The sequence below is a fragment of the Pongo pygmaeus genome, chromosome 1 (genome assembly GCF_028885625.2).
Source record: "Pongo pygmaeus isolate AG05252 chromosome 1, NHGRI_mPonPyg2-v2.0_pri, whole genome shotgun sequence".
NCBI classification, from domain to species: Eukaryota; Metazoa; Chordata; class Mammalia; order Primates; family Hominidae; genus Pongo; species Pongo pygmaeus.
Window position 1 is genome coordinate 112,110,578 of NC_072373.2, and position 20,478 is coordinate 112,131,055.

At 47.2% G+C, this 20,478-nt stretch overlaps 1 protein-coding gene across 1 annotated transcript in view; it reads left to right on the forward strand.

Annotated features, from left to right (window-relative positions):
• LOC129041159 (uncharacterized) overlaps positions 1-16,813 on the forward strand; it is a 19,846-nt gene extending 3,033 nt beyond the window's left edge. Inside the window, exons 3-5 of the mRNA XM_054496516.1 lie at positions 7,960-8,081; positions 9,584-9,696; positions 13,674-16,813. Of these exons, the coding sequence (XP_054352491.1) occupies positions 7,960-8,081; positions 9,584-9,696; positions 13,674-13,753 (315 nt within the window). The 3' untranslated portion in view covers positions 13,754-16,813. The remainder of the gene's footprint in view (positions 1-7,959; positions 8,082-9,583; positions 9,697-13,673) is intronic.
• The last annotated feature ends 3,665 nt before the right edge of the window (positions 16,814-20,478 follow it).

Below are 20,478 nucleotides of genomic sequence, written 5' to 3' on the forward strand. Positions count from 1 at the left end.
ATCTTTTCCCAATCTGTGTTGACTTTTAATTATTCTAATGTTATCTTTTGATGAACAGAAGCACTTAATTTTAAAGACATTCAAAATATTAATCTTATCTCTTATGACTAGTGTTTTGTATGTCCTGTTTAAAATAATCCTAAGCCCATAAAAATAATCTTCTTTGTTTTCTTCTAAGAACTTCGTTGTTTTAACTTTCACTATCTGTAAGGCCTTGGGCAAGTAACTCAACCATCCTTCCATAAACTTCCAACCACAATAAAGTTAATGCAAATTATTACATTGGCCTTTCGACCATTTCTACTCTTTCAGTGCCTCTTGGAAACCATTAGTACAGTTAGCCTCAAGGTAGAACACAGGACAGAAATTCTTAACCTAAAATTTGACCCAGCATGGTTTAGTTCCACCTTTTCCTGGGTGAAATTTTGTTCAACTTCCTGAACAAAATTAGGCAATTCTATGGTAGGTAAGAGGTGAGAGCTAAGAGCCAGAAAAGAAACTCATTATATATGAGTTTCTCAAATATATATACATGTATATATGTATTTTTTTCTTCGGCCCCTTTGTATTCCTGATGCATTAATGGACTTTTCTAGAATTTTGTTTCAGGGTTTTTTGTTTTTTTTTTTTTTAAATACACCGTGTTCTTTCTGCCTCATAAAACTGGCATCCTGGAGCTGGCAGGAGCCTTAGAAAGAGGCCAAGTTCTGCCCACTGGACACGGAACCAGATATTCAAACTCTTCTTCCTAGATCATTGGTGCCTCCTTCTTGCCAAATTCCAGCCCCTGCTGAGCACATCCAATCAAAATGGTTTAAAGACCTTCTTTGCATTCTGAATGATTCACTGGATTCACTGATTTATACCTAGGGAAACCAAGGAACAAAACAGTCTTTAAAATGCAATCATACCTCACTTGTAGTGATGATCCTGAAAGAGTTTTACGTCTCAATAGATTCTTATTTTAATACTTCAGAAAAGCAAAGAAATTCTACCATAGTCCTACTGTAAGTCAAGAAAGACCTTTTGTATAGTGTCTAGTTATCTCCTGATCTATCAGTTTCTTTGAGCAATTTCTTAAGTCTTGAGTTTTTTTGTAATAAAAACATTACAAATGTTTATTCAAATGCCCTCATCTAAATATTTTGTCTTTCTTAAAATGATTTTTATGTGAAGTTCTTGTCCACATTTAACATACATGTAGAGAAGTACACAGCTCATAAGAGCACAGCTCAATGAATTTTCACAAACGGAATGAACCTGTGTTGCTAGCATACAGATCAAGAAACAAAGGAACATCAAAGCATTTGTGGACATATTTTATTTTATTTATTTTATTATTTTATGATTTTATTTTATTTGGTCTTTATTCATGATATTACGTGTATCAGTAGTTCTTTTTTTATATATACTTTAAGTTTTAGGGTACATGTGCACAATGTGCAGGTTAGTTACATATTTTAAAACCATCACAGCGGCATTGTGTACATCCTAGTGAGTTTCTGGTGGGGCAAAGACATGACTTGGCTTTTCAATTCCCACCTAGAACTCTCACCAGTAAATCTCTGTCTCCTCTCTGGCTCCTGCAGCCCAATATTTTTCTTCGGTGTTGCAGAAAGAGAACTGGGTTTGGAATAAAATGGTGTAAGTTTTATTTGGAGCAAAGTCCAGAAGTAATGGAACCCAGAGCTGGTCATATTTGGTGGGACAGGAAGAGAGGAAGGGGCTGCATCTTCAGGTATGGCTGTAGCAGCAGGCTCAAGTACAGCATGGCAGCCGAGTCACTGCCACCAGAGCAGCATGAAGGGGTAAGGTAGGGATCCAGAAGGGGGATGGTGGTGACGGTGGCAGTGCCAGGGAAAAGATGATGCCAAATATAAGCAGTGCTGACTTTATCCCTCCAATCTAGGTGTCTCTAGACTCCTTTCCTGCCCACCCCACTAGCAGTATGTCCCTGGAGAAAGGATGTAGGCTTGAGTCAGACGGCGGGCAATCCTTTTTTCAGGCAAGGTGAAACCTTAGACAAATGGCTTAACATCTCTGAGTCTGAGCTTCCTAATCCAAAAAATGGAAACGCTAACAGCAATTAGCCTACCTGCTTCGTGGGGTTGTATGCTGATCAAATGAAGTAATGATACATATGAAAGCAGTCACCCCATTCACAAGATGTGTCTCGTTGCCAACCTCGTACCCCTTTCTTGTTTCACTGTCAGGACACCTTGGGAAGCAAGTCAGATGAGAGCAGAAAAGGGTAGATTCTGAATACCTTGCTGTGGCTACCATCACTTCTAGAGCCCCAGATTTCTTATCTAAGGATTAACATTTTTTCAAATCTCCCTTCTGGGAAAAGAGATTTCATAAAAATGCAAATCGTGAATTGATTATTTCATTATATCTCATGACCAACCACTGGGTCCACTCTGAGCTTGCCTTATATTTAGGCCCAGGATGTCTTTCCCACCATCCTGCCAGAACGCCTGAAGCTCCCAGCACTGGAGTCCATTCCTGTTGGGGAAGAGATTCTGGTCATTCCCACATAGCTTGCCAGAGGAAGAATACGGCCGACTGCCAGGGATGGCGAACTCCCCTAACACGTGTCATTCTCAGTGTTCAGACACTGGTCTTCCAGTCCTCATATCAGTCTTGATTCTTAGTTGTAAGCACTCAAAAATGACTCTGGCTGATCTAAGCAAAATGGAATTTATTTCAAAGATATTGGTGAGCCCACAGAATTAGCAGAATGCTGGAGAACTTGGCCAGTTGGCTCTGCTACCAGAAACAAGGTTGAAAAATCATACTGTGGAACTGGCCCAGGAAAACACCATGAAGGACATTGCCACTCCTGCCTCTGGAAACTGGATGTAATTGTCTCTGCCACCACACTGTCACCTGTAGATAGTCAGAGTCTCTGTGAACCTGTGTCCCTGCTTCTTCCCATCACTGGTTTTTGATTCGAACCCAGAGTGGGTGGGATTCTCTCAAATCAGCAAAGCCCAGATGGTATGGCCAAGCCCTGGCTTGGCTGCAAAGAAGGCTGGTGAACAGATCATCTGATATTTTGAGCTTTAACTCTGGGAAGTAGACTTTGCCTCCTAAAGGTAGAGGATTCTCCAAACAGAGGAAGGAGGTTCAGGTGCTGGATGGCCAGAATACGCACATCTCCCTTCCAGCCATCCGCCACGGTCTCTTGTGAGCATTGCCTAAACAAATCGGCATTCTTTAATCCAGCTAGCTGTGGGACACAGATGCAGACAGGATTCCGAAGCCTCTGCATCTGAGGGCCAGAAAAATGGACTCTTGGGAAGCTCCTAGGAGGGACACCATCCAGCTGACCTCGCCCTGCCAATACTTTCTGCTTTTGGCCAGGTGACACTTTTGCTCTTTAGAATGCCTAGAATAGGCACTCAGTGAATATCTGATGGAAAAAAAAAAAGAAAGGAAAAAAAAAAAGAGGCCTTGGGTAACCACCCCTCCCTCAGGTCCCGGGATCCATCCCTGGCTCTGTGTGATATGGTTCACTTCACTGCTGTGGGCCTCAGTTTCCCCATCTGTTAAAAAAAAAAAAAAAAAAAAGACCCAGCCTGGCTAGCCTGCAGTGCCTCCAGCTCCAGCAGTGAGCGTCAAGGAGCTAAAGGGTGTGGGGCTGTCCCGCCCACGGTGCTTCATGGGGTTGGCTGCACATAATGACAGTGTCCCAGAGCTGGCGCTTGTGTAACAGGCGGATTTACCGAGAGGGGACGACTGTTTGCTCAGCAGCCGAGAAGTCTATAATTAGACTGTCACAACATCAGCAAAAGTACAGGATCAATGTAATCAGAGAAGAAATGGAAAAGAACACGGCATCAGTAAAAGCCTCCAGTGGTTCCCCGTGGTTTCCTGAGCACAAATCACCCAGGCGAGATTCAATGTCCTGCTTGTGGGTTTCCTCCTGGGTGATGACCAGGTTGGTTTAGGCCTACTCTGCCTGCCCCTCTCAGCAGCCTGTTTCTCCTCCTCCTCTCTCCCTTCTCCACTCCCTCTGCTCACTGAGTCTTAGCGATGAGGGGCCAAAAGAAACAGGACTTGCACCCCAAATTCTGTAGCCCAAGCACCTCTATTCCTCATGATGTGCGTGATGGGAGGAGAGGGGAGGGAGGAGAACCAGTCGCTTTAAAATGCAGATTCCAGGGCCCCATCTCAGCCCTATTGAATCAGAACCTCTGGGGGAACAGCCCTCGTATCTGCATCCTCAGACGATTCTGTGCATTCTAAAGCCTGGACACTGCCAGGCTAAACCACCCTCCTGCTGGTGATAGACTCTCCCTCTTGCGTCTATTCTGTACCTGGTGTAGTTAGAGCACAGTCAGGCTGCAGCAAGATTCAGGGCAACCCAGGTTAAAGGGCCTTCCCAAAGTCAGGGAATGATAATGGGCTGCTTATTTCCTTTCTAATCACATTAAGAATTCCAAGGTGCCAACATGTTCTTCTCACTAATCCCCATGGCCTCTGAGCCAGGGGTAGTGTCTAGTGTCATTAGTTTCTTTCCACCAAAGTAGATCTAGGCTCAGATCCGTCCCCAAAGGACTGGATCTGAGGGCTTCTAGTCTCCCCTGAGTCTGATCCTCATAGAAACTGTTTTTTAAATCTGTGAACTTTTACTTTATTTCTTTAAAAAATTTTACATAAATAATACCAGATTATTTATGTAATCAGATATTGCAGAGAAGCAAAAGGAAGAGATAAATCATGACTAAACCCACAGCAACTGTTCTGTTAATATGTTGGTGTTCATCCATCCACACGTGTGTGTGTGTGTGCACACTCACACTCACACTCAGACTCACACATTCTATTCCTGTCTCAGTCAGGGTCTCCGAGGAAACGAAGGGCACACACTGGAACATGGGATTGAGGAGAGCTAGTGGGGGCAAGGTTAAGGGAAACCTTAAGGCATGGGTGGCCCCATAGGACTGGCAACCAGTGGGGAACTATTTCCACCTAGGCCTGATGGGATGAGAGGAGAGAAGTTACCAGAACCTGGGGAGACTCACTGCAGCTTCGAGGAGCTGCCGCCTTTGGTTGAAGATTGTGGTCACCCTTAATCTGCTCCCAGCAGAGACGGAGCCAGAAGAGAAACACCTGAACTCTTCTTGCCCTCTGACTGCCTGTGTGTGCCTCCCACTGGCAGAACCCAACCAGGAGTCAGCCTCCAGAGACCCTGCGGAGTTAGAATGTTGTCTAGAGAGGGTGTGGATAGCCAAATGGAGACGGTCTCAGTGTGCTTCTTATATGTGTTTATGAGTTTCCAATACAGTGAACAAAAATGGAAGTAACTTAGATTTTAAAAACTCTTGGTATTCTCAGTAATTAGTAAGAGTATAAAGAGGTCTGAAGACCAAAATGTTTGAGAACCATTGCACTACTCTTTTCCTGTGGGGGTTCAGAGCAGGAGGATCCCATTAGATTATGGGATCAAACTGATTGTCACTAATTCCCTTGCCTAAATCATAGATGAATACGAAGCAGATTCTACATTAGAAAACTACAGAGTCTGCAGGAACATGGAGAAGTCATCTGGCCCTTTTTTCTTGGCTTTGGGGAGGGTGACTCCAAGTGGGCTGTGGGCGTCCCTTCCCCTGGGTGCCTCGTGGGCTTGCTGGCGGCCAGGATGGCCCTGCCAGTCTTGTCCAAGACCCCTGGGCCAAGCTCACATCAGATCAGGGTTGGAAATCTTCCAAGGGAATTGAGAGTATCTAGTTTGCCTCTTTAAAGACCACAACAGTAATATTTATCCTCTCATTTGTGATGGAGACTGAAGTTTATGGTTTTGCATTTTTCAGTAGAAGAGTATAATTTTGATTATTTGTCAAGAATTATAAACATGCTTGTAATATGCCCTAGTTTTCTCAGTCTATGAAATAAGAAGTAAATAATAGCAATTTGCTTTTTAATAGTAGATATTGAGAGTTGTAACAAATGAATTTTAGACACTCCTAGGGAAAGGCTGGAATAGGATACTAGGTAGGGTGTAAAATAATTGGTGTTCCTTACTTAAGAGAGAAAAATAGGAAAATGTATGTCATGGGCACTCTAGGCTGGTGCCCAGCATCCATGTTTCCTTCCCTAACTGGGGATCCAGTTAGCCACTTGAGTAGAATCGACACTGCCAGCCCCAGGGCTCGGTCCTCACTGGCCTAAGCCCATCAGTGTAATTCCATCGCCCTGTGATTGTTCAAGGATGAGCAGGTATCTCATGCCTGCACTCAGTGGTTGGAGAAAGAGAAGCAGAGAGCACTCATCTTGTCTGGGCAGGATGCTGGAATGGCTGTGTTGTTTTGCTGCCCTGAGAAAAGCCAGGGTATGATGAATTCTACACACTGGCAAGGGCAGAACCAAAAACTCAAGGACAACCAAGCCAGGAGACCATACTGCTCCCACACTCTCATCTTCCAGAAGCCCACAGCTCAGCTCCTTATAAGCGTTTAAGCCAACTTAATTGTATTTTCTGATGCTTAGCAACCAAGAGTGTCTGATATAATTAAATATATTTTCCAATTCAAATACTATCAGGGAAAAAGTGGGACTATGATGTTGACCCAAGAAAAACTGTCAAATCTGACCAATTAAGGACAACCCTGATTTTACATCATCCACACTGAAGCTGACCTCCCAAATGACGTCTTCTTTGACTTAAAGTCCCCCTACTTGACCTTCTACGTAGGCATTTCCTGTAACGATTTTGTTTTTCTTTCCAAATAAACTCTCCCTCCCTGTTTTACTGCGCGGTGACGAAGCAACAGAAACTTCAGCCTCCATGATCGACGTTTCTCAAGTGTCAAGGAAAATGGAGCCTAGGAGGGCAGCCCCACAAGCATCGTGATGGGCATTTAAGCCGACACATGTGCCAGGTCCTAGAACAGAGTAACTTCCCCATCTCAACACAATAAAATGGTGATATGAGAATACCTGTCTTATGCGGATGTTGTGAGGATGAAGTGGGCTAACTCACACACAGGAAGTTTTCAAAAAATGTCAGCTAGTATTATTCAGGAGGCTTCCCTCTCTGGGACTGAGATTTCTTCTCCTGAAAAAGGAGGGAATGTTCCAGAAAATCTCCAGGGCCCCTACCAGCCTGACATGCAGCTCTTGGCAGAGAATGGAGCTGAGGCAGGAGCTTCTTCAAAGACCCTCTCATTGAGGAGCAAGGGATCCTGACCAGCCATTGCCCACTGTTCACCACGTGAGGTCACAGGGACTGTCTGCTAGGCGGACCCCAGGCCCCTCAGGGAAGACACTGATGTTAGTTTTGTTTTTGTTTTGTTTTGTTTTCAGTGTAGAAATTGTAGCAGAGAAACACAGGGCAAGTCCACCCTGATCATCACATACATGGTATATCAAGAGCAGGGCTGAGCACGCAGTCTAAGACATTGTGTCATCCTGTGGGGCTCAGGCTCCTCATCCATACAATAAGGTCACCCTGCCTGTCACTTGGAGTGACCATGAGAATTACATAAGAAAACCTGTGTGACCTGTGAAAGTGTGTGTCCCATCACAGCACCTGGTGCATATCTGTTTTCCTTCCTTTTTTTGGAACCTGAGGCCACCAGCTACCAATGTAATGCGGAACAGAGTTGGACAGAGCTCTACCTTAGGATGCAACAGAATAAGCTCTTGCAGCTGGCTTCAGATAATGAAGAGTTTTTTCAAAGTTGCTGGGGTAATGAGGAGACAGGAGTCTCATAGGGACCCCGGACAAAGGTAAGAGAAAGCTGACTTTACAGGACTGAATCTGGGGACTCAAATGTGTCCTGGCAAATCTAGGAATCCATTTTTCTCATGGCCCTCTCAGCAGCATATTAATGATTTCTGATTATTAATAAGACCTGACTACTTTCTTTTCTAGAGTCTTCTTCCACCACAAATTTTCAACTCCTTTGCTATCCTTTTTTTTTTTTTTTTTTTTTTTTTTTTTTTTTTAAGACAGGGTCTCACTCTGTTGGCCAGGATGGAGTGCAATGGCATGATTACATCTCACTGCAGCCTCGACCTCCCAGGCTCAAGCGGTCCTCCCACCTCAACTTCCTGAGTAGCTGGGACTACAGGTATGTACCACCATACCAGGCTAATTTCTTTTTTTTTTTTTTTGTAGAGACGGGGTCTCGCTATGTTGCCAGGGCTGATCTTGAACTCCTGGGCTCAAGCGATCCCCCAGCCTTGGCCTCCCAAAGTACTGGGATTGCAGACATGACCACCACACTCAGCCTCCTTTGCTATCTAAAGTCCAAACTCCCAGAGAGAAACCAACAGGGTGAGCTGGTACCAGCAACTTTATTTGGGAATGAAGTTTGTTTCTGGCAGCTTCTAGGTTGGGTGTCTTTCATCCGAATGTGCTCAGCTGAGGGCATGGGGGTGGATCAAAGGGCATAGAATAAGGCACAAGTGATTAAGGTACAGCCCAGGGAAACTTCTTTCAGCAGAAGAGATGCCAAAAGCCCGAGGGTTCACGGCTGAATTGAGTTGTCAGCTCCACGGACACATCCGTATCTACAAGCAGCCAGGTGATGCAGCTATTACTCGGCTTTGGCCTTCCCTCCTTTCTCATTGTTTTATTTTGGGGAGAGCCATCCCGGGCCAAAGATCCTCTCCAACCAAGCTGGTGACATTCTCAAAGCAAAAGGGACTACTGTGCTATGAGTCTTTGAGCTGTTATAGCCTGTCTCCCCAGTGGTTCATTTTTGTATGAAAGAGTAAAATAATCACAGGCCTGGCACTTGCAGACCGTACAGGGAAGGTTTTATAACCACTTTGGCCCTAACCTGTGCCAAATTAGCTAAAGCAGAGGGTGAGATGCCTGTTGCGGCCTGGCCTCTGGGGGTGCAGGTTTCCTGTAACAGTGTTTAGAAATCTGTTTCTATTTCTGAACCATCAGGTTCACAGCCATGTAAACCTGAATGAGGCGACAGCTCTCTCTCATTCTTGCTTACTGGGGGAGATGGGCAGAGGGCAAGACAGAGTAGAGAGCTGAAAGTCACAGCAGTCAGGGGATGACCCACCCTGAGTGCTGACAGAAGATGCTCTGATCACTGTGCTATATCTGGACAGAGGACCCACACTGAGGACCAGGCTGCCCTGAAAGAGGATGGAGGGTCTCGTCTCCAGGTGTCAGTCACCCAGATACAAAGCATGTCTCTCAGATTGGAAACAGTGCAGAGCTCCCAGGGAGGAAGTCCTTCCCCTGAGTCTTGACCTGAAGGGTCAAGAGAGGCCCATCTGTGAGCATTAAGTTTATCCCTTCATTGAAGACATTGTTCTTCAAACTTTGAGACCATTGGAACCACCTGGGGGCACTTGTTATAAAGGTGCATTCCCATGTCCCGGCCCTATTCAACCCCTTATTCTGTAGCTCAGGGATGGGACCCAGGGGTCTTTGATTTTTATAAGTAGCCCCTGATAGCCCACGTTCTGCAAGAATGAGTGTTAATTCTAATGTCCTGAAGAAACGCCAGTTTAGGCAGTTCCATTCAAAATCTTCATTGATAAACAAGTCAACCCTAACACTCCTCAGCCCCGGGCATACTCACACCCTCCTTCTTTCTCTTTCCAGCTCATCTTGGAAGCCCCCAGTGCTCCATATGCCTGTTTGCACAGGCTATTCCTCAGCCAGGAGCACGTCCCCCACCTTCACATCACAGCTGTGCACATGCCCATGCAGCCACCGTGAGTGCTCTTAAGTCTTAGACTTCTGGTTTTTCAAACAGTCTTCCAAAAACCCATGTCCATCATTGGAGAAATAGGATATTCTGTGTTGCCAAATGTCCGGGCACACTGAGAGATGGTACAAATTAGATGCTTCATTGATTTTATGCACGTTAATCTTTGAAGATGCCTACTTTTATTTATTTATTTAATTTTTTTAGAGACAGGGTCTCACTCTGTCACCAAGGCTAGAATACAGTGGTATAATGATAGCTCACTGCAGCCTCAACTTCCTGGGCTCAAGTGATCTACCCACTGCAGCCTCCTGAGTAGCTGGGACTACAGGCACGTGCCATGATGCCTGGATAATTTTTTTTTTTTTTTTTTTGAGACAGAGTCTCGCTCTGTCGCCCAGGCTGGAGTGCAGTGGCACGATCTTGGCTCACTGCAAGCTCCGCCTCCTGGGTTCACGCCATTCTCCTGCCTCAGCCTCCCGAGTAGCTGGGACTACAGGCGCCTGCCACTACGCCCAGCTAATTTTTTGTATTTTTAGTAGAGATGCGGTTTCACCATGTTAGCCAGGATGGTCTCGATCTCCTGACCTCCTGATCCACCCGCCTTGGCCTCCCAAAGTGCTGGGATTACAGGCGTGAGCCACCACACCTAGCCTGGATAATTTTTATCTTTTTTGTTTTTTGTAGAGATGGAGTTTCCCTATGTTGCCCAGGCTGGTCTCACACTCCTGGGCTCAAATTATGCTCTCAAAGTGCTGGGATTACAGGTGCTAGCCACTGCACCCAGCCTGAAGATGCCTATTTTCATACTGAGCATTTGGCAACTCCCAAACTCTGCTCAACATAATTTAATCTTTGGAGATGAAAAAATTACTTTTTAATCTTCCAAAGCTTTGCTGTCCTTATTATGGATAACCATTATCATTATTTCTGAGAATTCCTAAATGGGCGTTTCTAATAGTTAGAATTCAGGGTAAACCACTTCTACTTCATTGAGCTTAAAGCTCTGGAAAGCATATTATATCTGTCCCACACAAAACCAGCTGGGGAACCTGGGTAGAGAGAAGTTCAGAGGTGTGGGTTCCAGTCTTGGCTCTCTCTAACTTGCTCTATGTCTTGGGTAAGCTGCTTCTTCTCTCTGAGTTTGGGGTTCCCATTCGCACAGCAAGGGTGTTATCCCTAGGTCCCAAGGCCCTTCTGGCCTGTAGTCTGTATCTCTTGAGGGGTGGGGGATTGGCCTTCATGGTTCCATGGAATGACACTTGGTCTTTGTTCTAGTTTAACAGGTTAGAGGGCAGTTAGAACTGCCCTTGCTGCCAGTGATCCAATTCGAAATACGTTTTTATTTGCTTTGCACAGAACAAATTCCCCAGGGCAGCCATCCAAGCGGAGCGGGGTTGGTGGTAATGGAGAAAGCCCGAGATGAGGACGTAGTTTCCAGGACCAAAAACAATAGCCGAGTCTTCCTGACACCAGGACAGTGAGAGGAAGAGTGGACAGCTCCTCTGGGCAACCACTTGTTCGGTCACAGGGCGCTAAGCAGCGGCCTTGCACTGTCACGTCTGGGAGGGCAGGGCTGGCTTCTTAGCAGCTGTCATTTCCAAAGTGGCACCTGGCAATGTCAGCCTGAGGGTCTGGCTGGGAAGGTGGCTTGTCCCTTCATCTGGCCTGCCTCAGTAGGCCCTTGTCACACTGATTTGAGGAAAGGCTTTGGAGGGTGGATGATGGGGCCTTTTGAGCAAAGCTAACCTGAATCCTCTGTTGGGTTTGCCTCGTCTCCACACTCATACTTGTGCCTGTTTCTTCCTGGCTGAATCTGGCCATACACTGGAGAAGTTGCAGCTGAAAGCGAGGAGAGACTGCCTGGTCTGGTAGTGATAGTCACAGTAGTAGCCAACAATTATTAAGTGCCCATGTGTGCTGGGGCCTGTACCCAGGGCTGTTTCCTGGAGGTAGGATCTATTGTTTCATACGGAAAAAAAGTGAGGCTGGAGCGATTAAATGACCTATGACCTATTAAAGCCTCAGGGCTAGTAAGCTGAGGAGTCAGGATTCGAATTCAGGCCAGGTGGCTCCAGAGCTGGCCACTCTTTGAACAGCAGTGTGTTTTATAGGATGACGGTGACCCCTGGACAGCTCCTGGCACCCTCCTTTCCCCCTCCTTTTCCCCGCTTTTCCCCCTCCTCTCCCTCTCCTCTTCTCCTCCTCTCCGCCTCCTTTCCCCCTCCTTTCTTGGAGCTTAATGCTGAGCCCTGGAGGGAAGCAGACCTCTACCTGGAGAAGTTTCTACTGTTTACACAGTACAACCTGTTTTGTTCGTTTTTTCCTGAGGGACTTGGGTATAAGAGTCTCGGCTGGGAGCCACAGGCAGTGGGCAGAGCCTCCGCCCATTAAGCACCAACTCTAGGAACACTCCCAGGTTGCCAACAGGGGTGATTGCTAAAAAGGTCACTTCTTGAACACACCTCAAGCCCTCTAAATCAGAATTTTAAGCAGCCGGGGGGAATATCTGGGAACCCGTGGCATAGGGAATGGAGCACCCAGCTTCTGGGTGAAAGACCTGGGCATGTGTGCCAGGCAGCCCTCCACTTAACGTCTCTGAACCTTTGCTCCCTCTGTAAAATGAGGGTAATAATATTGCCTCATTCAGAACACAGCTTTATTGGGAGGGGGAACTGTGATCATGTATGCAACAGCTTTTTAAAGAATTTTGGTAACTAGCTAACAAGTACTGAACTTTCAACCTCAGGGCTTGACAAGAATTATCTCCATTTTTAAGACATCCAGACAGCCCAGGAAAGCTCAGGAATGGCCCAAGGTCCCACTGCTTAGAAGTAGCAGGACCCAGGCTTGCTCTTGGCTCAGTCTAAATCAGAGCTAACCTCCCTTCCAAATACTGGCTTCACACAAGGGCAATGTCATGCTGATCCAGTACCTGTTGTGAGGTAAGCCCCACATTCTAGAGATCAGACAAAGCAGAGATGCTTAGCAGAGGCATAAGAACCATTCCACACACAGGAGAGCCTGAGAAATGTCTCCTGCTGATCAAAACCGCCACCTTGGGCATGCAGCACACTTTTTACCTGCATGCATCCCAGCCTGCAGATAGGGAACCCCAGGGTGACTAGAATCTTCAGCCAAACCTGAGGCCACGTTGTGGGCAGTGGCTTCAACTGCTGCCTCCCATCCTATGTTTTGTCTGAAGCATTACCAGGGAGCATGGAGACATCGAATCAGATCATGGCCCTGGAGCAGCCTCCCATGCTGATTCTGTTCCCTTTGCCCCCAGCTCCTAACAGCTGAGTCAACATCACCGTCTGCAGACTTGCTCCACCCAGCCCTCAAGCCACACTGGCCTGAGAGGCCAACCTTCAGCTGCCTCAGCTCCCATCAAGAAGCTTAGTGACCTTCTTGAGAGCCCAGACACAGGCCACAGTGTACCCATGGCCCAACTGGTACTCCTGGGAACTCCCGTTCTGCAAATGAGCTCTTGTGCCTAAATCTCCAAGCATGAGTCTTTGTAGGTCTCCAGTTTGTGTAACATACATTATTTTATGAATAATATTAATTGCAAAAGAGTTGTTAATATTTAACTGAGGACTGACTGGCTGTTGGGCATTGTGCTGTGTGCTCTACCTGCATTATCATAGGGAATCATCACAACTAGAACCATTATTATTCCCATATGACAGATAAGGAAATTGAGGTACAGAGATATTAAGTGATTAGCCAAGTCCAGCAAGTGACAGAGCTGGGAGTGAGCCAGGGCTCCTGGATGGTGAAGCCCATGCTACACTGACATGGCCACCATCCTGTGTCCCTGGTTTGATAATCTGCCCCCCCATTCCAGATCCTGCCCACGCCCCAGGGTCCTGCCTTCCCACAGACCAGGATGTGGCATCCGTGGACAGACCCTGTATTAGTCTGGGTTCTCCAGAGAAACAGAACCAGTAGGATATATATATATATATTTTTTTTTTCTAGGAATAAACTCACATGATTATGAGGAACAGGAAATCCCACAATATGCCAATTGCAAGCTGGAGAACCAGGAAAGCCAGTGATGTGATTCAGACTGAGTCCGAAGGTCTGAGAACAAGAGAGGCTGCTGGTTTAAGTCCCAGAGTTTGAAGGCCCAAGAACCAGGCACTCTGATGTCCAAGGGCAGAGAAGAGGGATGTCCCAGATCAACAAGAGAGAAAAAGAATTCACCCTTTCTCTGCCTTTTCTGTTCAGGCCCTCAAAGGATTGGATGCTGCTCACGCACATTGGTGAGGGTGATCTTCTTTACTCAGTCCATGGATTCAGATGTAAATCTCTTCTGGAAACAGCCTCACAGACACACAGAAATAATGTTTTGCCAGCTATCTGGTCACCCTTTAGTCCAGTGAAGTTGACACATAAAATGAACCATCGCAGACCCCGAGTCCCTAAGTCCCATCTTCCTGGACTTGGTGCCTTCAGTACTCCACAGGCAAGTCCTGCTGGTTCCTCTCCAGGCCTCGGCAAGTCCATTCACACCCCACTCTAGTCCATGTGACTCCTTAGCTAGGCCCGCAGTATTTCCAAAGCTTCCCAACCTGGGTCCAAGCTTCCAAGTTTATCATGCTTCCATCTGTCCTGCTGGTGGCTGCCAAAGGTCTCTTCCTAAATGATTCCTGCTCCGTCCTCAGCAAGGCTTTCCAGCCCCTCACTGCAAGGCACAGGGTCAGAGGCAGACTTTAGGCCTGGCATTTAAAGCCTCATAGACTGGCCCACGTTCCCTTCAGCCTGGTCTCCTCACATTGCCCTTGACCCCTTCAGTCTGTCCAGGCGAGCCTCCTTCCTGTGCCTCATAATATACCTAGTGATTTCTCACTTCCATTCACATCAATGCGTCAATGTGGAAGTTGCTCATTCAGACACTTGAAAATATGAATTGAGCAGCTACACGTGCTAAGGGTCAATTCAGGTACTACGAAAATCAAAGAGCCCAGTGCCCATCCTGTGGAGCTTGTAGATGAGCTGAAGAAGCAGAGTTCGTTGTCTTTGAGGAACTAAAAGCCAGGGTCGTGGAGCGGGGTAAGCTAGAGGAGTGTCGCTTGAGAGGAAAGTTGAAGAAGTCAGCAGGGCTGGGTCATGCAGGCACTTGTCAGCCACACAGAGGGCTCAGTGTGACTCTTGTTACAAATGGAAACCACTAGTAGGCTTTAAGCATAGGAGTGACATAATCTGATTTCACAAATACTGCTGTTATTCTTGAACCATTCCTGGGTTCCTGATCTCTCCACTTCCACTAGACACAGAGCTCCTGTCTCGCTCCTCTCTGCGTCTGTAGAGGCTGCACCACAGGGAAGGGAGCAGGATAGTTAGTGGGATGCCACAGTGTTGACAACTGACACCCCACAGTGGCCCTTATCAAGCTCCAGCCCCACTGGAGGAGCAGTGTGGGGGTGACACGTGGAAAAGAGTACAGGACAAACCTTGTGCGAGGACCATCCCTCTGCAGGGTTAACAAGCCCCCTGCAAAGAAAAGGTGATTGAAGAACACTGAGGAGGAGCTGGAAGTGTTGAGCAGGAGGTGGATAGAATCAAGGAGGTGGGACTGCACAGGGGGTGATGGGGCCACCCATAAGAAGCCATTGGAGGTGTGTGTTGTGCAACAGTAGGAGAACGGAGGGCTGGTCTTAAGTGGGACACATGATGGTTTGCTTGACTTGGGAACTGGGGCCTGAAGCCCGGTGCAGTGGGGTGCTGTTAGATGGCTGGGAAGTCCATGGGTGCCCACCAGACCCACACCCTATTCAGAGCAGCGCAGTCCCAGGCAGCTCCTTATACCCCGTCCCAGGGTCATGTGACCCTGCAATTATGGCTATAAATAACCACTTGATCTGTGGCTCAGCACCTGACTCAAAGAGAGCCATCTATAGGCTCATGATGATGATGCCAGAGACCTGTGAGTGGTCTGACACAGAACTCAGAGCCAGAAAGAAATGATCGCCCCAGCTACGTGCTCTTGAGGAGTACCGCTGTGGGTTGAATGGGGAGGACCAAGGCGGCCGAGGTGGCTAAGCTTTGCTCCTGCTCCCCACATCCTGCTGACAGCCCCCAAAACTGCCTGAGTGCACCTCTGGTCCTTGCACCCTGAAAGCACCAAACACAACAGAGCACACACTGCCATGAGCTGGGTGGGGGCCGGGTGCTGCTGGGCTGCACAGGCGGCTTCTCCAAGGCTTTCTGTGACAATTGCCCAGAGCGACCACATGGACCAAAATTTGCCCAGAAGTTCTTCAGCGCAGTGAAAGCCTGCAAGCACTGGGTGGTAAATGACAGGACTGGAGACCACAGAAAGCCACAGGAAAATTCTTGTCAGGGCCAGCAGCAGACACGAGGAGTGAGAGGCTGTGAATGGCTGCCTGGTTGGGAGGGATGAGCAAAGCCACCAGAGCTCAGCGAGATGGTATGGAAAGCAAATGGAGAAACGATGGAACAATGCCTGGAATCCCCACGTGGTGGCTGGCAGGGAAAGGGGAACTGTGCAACCAGATGTTTGCTTTGCCTCCTGGATGGAAAGCACTCCACATGGAAACTTTCCTGGCCCTGTGAGGTCAGAATCCATGAGCAGCCCCTCTTCCACAGAGCAAGACAGTGGGGTCCGCCAGCCAGACCCTCTGTGACCACTTGTGAGGACCACTGGCCAGAGGGCAGCACCACAGCACAGTCCTTGGCCTCTCCCTCTTGGGTTCCCACTTCTGGATTGGGCAAAGTAGGACAACAAACCATTTTCTCTCCAAGTTTACAGACCTGGCTCTAGAAAGAAGACCCACAGGAAGGGAGCCACGGCCAACCGGAGGCCGGGAAATGTTTCCCTTGGTCTGCGGTGGGGGCTGATGTTGGCGTGCTTCCTTCTTGTCCACAACAGGATGGCACAAGTGAGAGCAAACAAAACAGAAGCCAATGCAAAGGGCTTCTTGGCCTTCCTCAGTGAGAACAACCCAGGAATCAAGGCCGGGAATAAGAGAGGGCTCCTGGGTTTGAGGTGGGGACTGGGAGATCTTATGGGAAAGCTAGCCAGCTCCTGGGTCCTGCTAAGTCTGACAGTGACTTGTGTAAATAAAGGGCAGACAGTGTTGAGGGCTTCTGTGTATGGGGTTCATGTGTGTTTTGTCTACCCCAATCCTCTCCTTGACTTCAGCTGCCAGGACTAAGCACCTCTTCTCCCCAGTAGGCCACACGACACCTCCTTGGAGACCCTTCTCCTTCTTCATACTGTATGTGTCAGGTTGGCTGTGATAACAAGCAACCCCAAAATCTCAGTGGCTCACAACTATGAGCAATTGTTTCTCACTGACATTACAGTGAGTGGGCAGGCCATTCTAATGGCAGCGGATAAAGCAAGCGTGGTGGTGATACAGCTTCTGCTAAGACCTAGCATATGTCATGTCCTTTCACATTCTGTGAGCTGAAGCATGCCATGCAGTGAAGCCCAAAGTCAAAGGGGTGAGGATGTATATCACTTTCAGTGGGAACAAGGGCATGAATAATTGCAAACAGCAATACAGTCTACTTCCTGGCCAACAGACCCTTCTATAGCTCAGCAGTCTCCTCTGCGAAAGTTCGTTTTGTTCTTGTAAGAATCTTATGAAATAATAGTAATATCAGCCAGGTGTGGTGACTCACTCCTGTAATCCCAGCACTTTGGGAGGCTGAGGCAGGTGAATCACGAGGTCAGGAGTTCGAGGCCAGCCTGGCCAACATGGTGAAACCCCGTCTCTACTAAAACTACAAAATTAGCCAGGCATGGTGGTGGGTGCTTGTAATCCCAGCTACTCAGGAGGCTGAGGCAGGAGAATCGCTTGAACCCAGGAGGCAGAGGTTGCAGTTAGCCGAGACTGTGCCATTGCACTCCAGCCTGGGTGACACGGTGAGACTCTGTCTCACAACAAAGCAATATCAATGGTAATTAATATTTACTAGCCCCTTTCTTTATGCCAGGTGTGGTTCTGAGTGTTTTATAGGCATTATTTGAGTTAACTCTTGCAGCCCTATGAGGTAGAGACCACTGGTATCCCCATTTCACATACTAGAGAACAGACTGAGCAGTTTAGTGACTTGACCAGCAGCTAAGGATCTAAAGGTATCAAAGGCTGCACTTATAACCCCAACATTAATCTGCTTTTTCCTATGAGGTAGGATTGGGCCTGGGTAGGGCCCCATTTGGCAGATATACAAACTGAGGCTCAGAAAAGTGATTTGACTCATCCAAAGATATATATCTTAGAACAGAACTTAACACCCTGGTATCTAGGCCGAGTCCCTGAGTCCCTTTTCTATCCACCCACTGGCCTCCTGGAGCCCTCCTGCCTGCCCTGGCTTTCAAAGGCTTCAGGGCTGTCTTCTGCTCAGCAGCTCCTCCCCAAATGCAGGCCTGGGGCACTGTCATCCAGCACTACAGTCTCGCTCTTTGGTGCCCAGCATCGACCACTCCCCACGTTGGAGCCAGTTGCTGTCCCCAGTGTGAGCGGTCAATGCATCCTCTGCACATGGAGCTATGCGGAGTGAGGCCCAGTGACTGCACTATCCCCATCTGTCTCCCTTTCCCTAAGAGGCAACCAGGGTGGTGAAGGAGCCTAGGCCCCGGAGTCAGACATACTCTTGCTCGAGTCCTGGCTCTACTACTGATGACTCGAGGCAGGTTCCTCGACCTCTCTAAACTCTTCTTTCCTTGGCTGTAACATAAGAGCCCCAGAGCTTGGAGTACAGCATCCACTGCAGAGTAACTGGCCTTCCTTTCATCCTTCAGTCCCTTCAATCCAAATCCTGCTGAATTTCTTTGGCCAAAACACTTTCGTACCTCTTCTTACTTGCCACCCCCAGTTCCCCATCCCTCCTTCTTGGGTCTGAGTTACTTCCACTGCCCACTCAGACAGGTTCATGCCAAGGTGTGAAATGAGGTGGAGGCACATTCCCATCTGCACTCCAACAAAGAACCAAAATGGGCTGGCTCTCTGTGCTCGCCACGTGGACACTCACACACACACATTCCCACACATATACTCGCATGTGTACCCAAACTCGGACATACACACACATGCACACATATGCACATATGTATATACACTTATACATAGATACACACATACACATGCACATATCCATGTAAACTAACATGTATACACACATGCATACACAAACATACATATGCATACACATACATACACCCATACAGGCACATATCCATGTAAACTCGCATGCATACACAAATATATACACATATGCATACAAACACAGATACATGCACACACATACAGACATGCAAATACCATGCTCACATGTATATGCACATACGCATGTACACGCAAACACATACATGCATGAACACCAACACACACACATTCATATACATATACAGAAACATGCATGTTACACATGGACATGCACATGAACACACATATACATGTACATACAAACGCATGCACACACGTGTACATACATGTACACACCAACCCAAATATGCACATGTACATACACACAAACACACACATACTCACAAACACATATACAGTTGACCTTTGAACAACACGAACTTGCATTGGCGAGGGTCCACTTTTACACTAATTTTCTTCTGCCTCTGCCACTCCTGAGACTGCAAAACCAACCCCTCCTCTTCCTTCTCCTCCTCCTCCTCAGCCTACACAACATGAAGACAATGAGGATGAAGACCTTCATGATGATCCACTTCCACTTAATGAATAGTAAATATTTCGTCTCTTTCCTATAATTTTCTTAGTAACACTGTCTTTTCTCTAAAGTACTTTATTGTAAAAATACAGTATCTAATATGTGTTAACCAACTGTTTATGTTATCGATAAGAATTCCCGTCAATAGTAGGCTATTAGTACTTAAGTTTCGGGGGAATGATGTGGTTTGGCTGTGTCCTCACTCAAATCTCACCTTGAATTATAATAATCTCCACGTGTTAAGGGCGGGGCCAGGTGGAGATAATTGAATCACAGGGGCGGTTTCCTACATACTGTTCTCGTGGTAATGAATAAGTCTCACAAGATCTGATGGTTTTATAAAGGGGAGTTCCCCTGCACAAGCTCTCTTGCCTGCCACCATGTAAGATGTGACTTTGATCCTCCTTGCCTTCTGCCATGATTGTGAGGCCTCCATGTGGAACTGTGAGTCAATTAAGCCTCTTTCGTTTATAAATTGCCCAGTCTTGGATATGTCTTAATTAGCAGCGTGACAGCAGACTAATACAGGGTGTCACAAGTTATATGTGGATATTCGAGTGCATGTGGGTCAGTGCTCCAACTTGTGTTGTCCAAGGGTCAACTGTATACATATACATATACTCATGCATATATGTACACACACCCACAAACATATCCATATACACATACTTATGCACAGACACACACACACATTCCTTACTTGCACAGCTACAGGGTGGGGTGTGGCTTGTGGGACCTGTAGTGCTGTCTGTCCAGCCAGTTCCTCCTTGGAGGGTAGGTGCCCTTCTGAGGGCAGGGCCTTGTTCATTGTGGAGCCCCATGCTGCTCCCACAGCCAGAGGACCCCAGCATGAAGACCGCCCTTGGTGGTCAAGTCCTACCCTCAGCTCCATCTTGCAGGTGAGGAAACTGAGGCCCAGAGAATAACAATAGGTAACACGCAGTGCTCACAGTATGCCAGGCAGAGTTCTAAGCTCTTTGTATGTATGAACCCATTTAACACTTACGACCATACAACGAGGTACCTATTATTGTCCTTGTTTTCCAAAGAAGGAAACTGAGGCATGGAG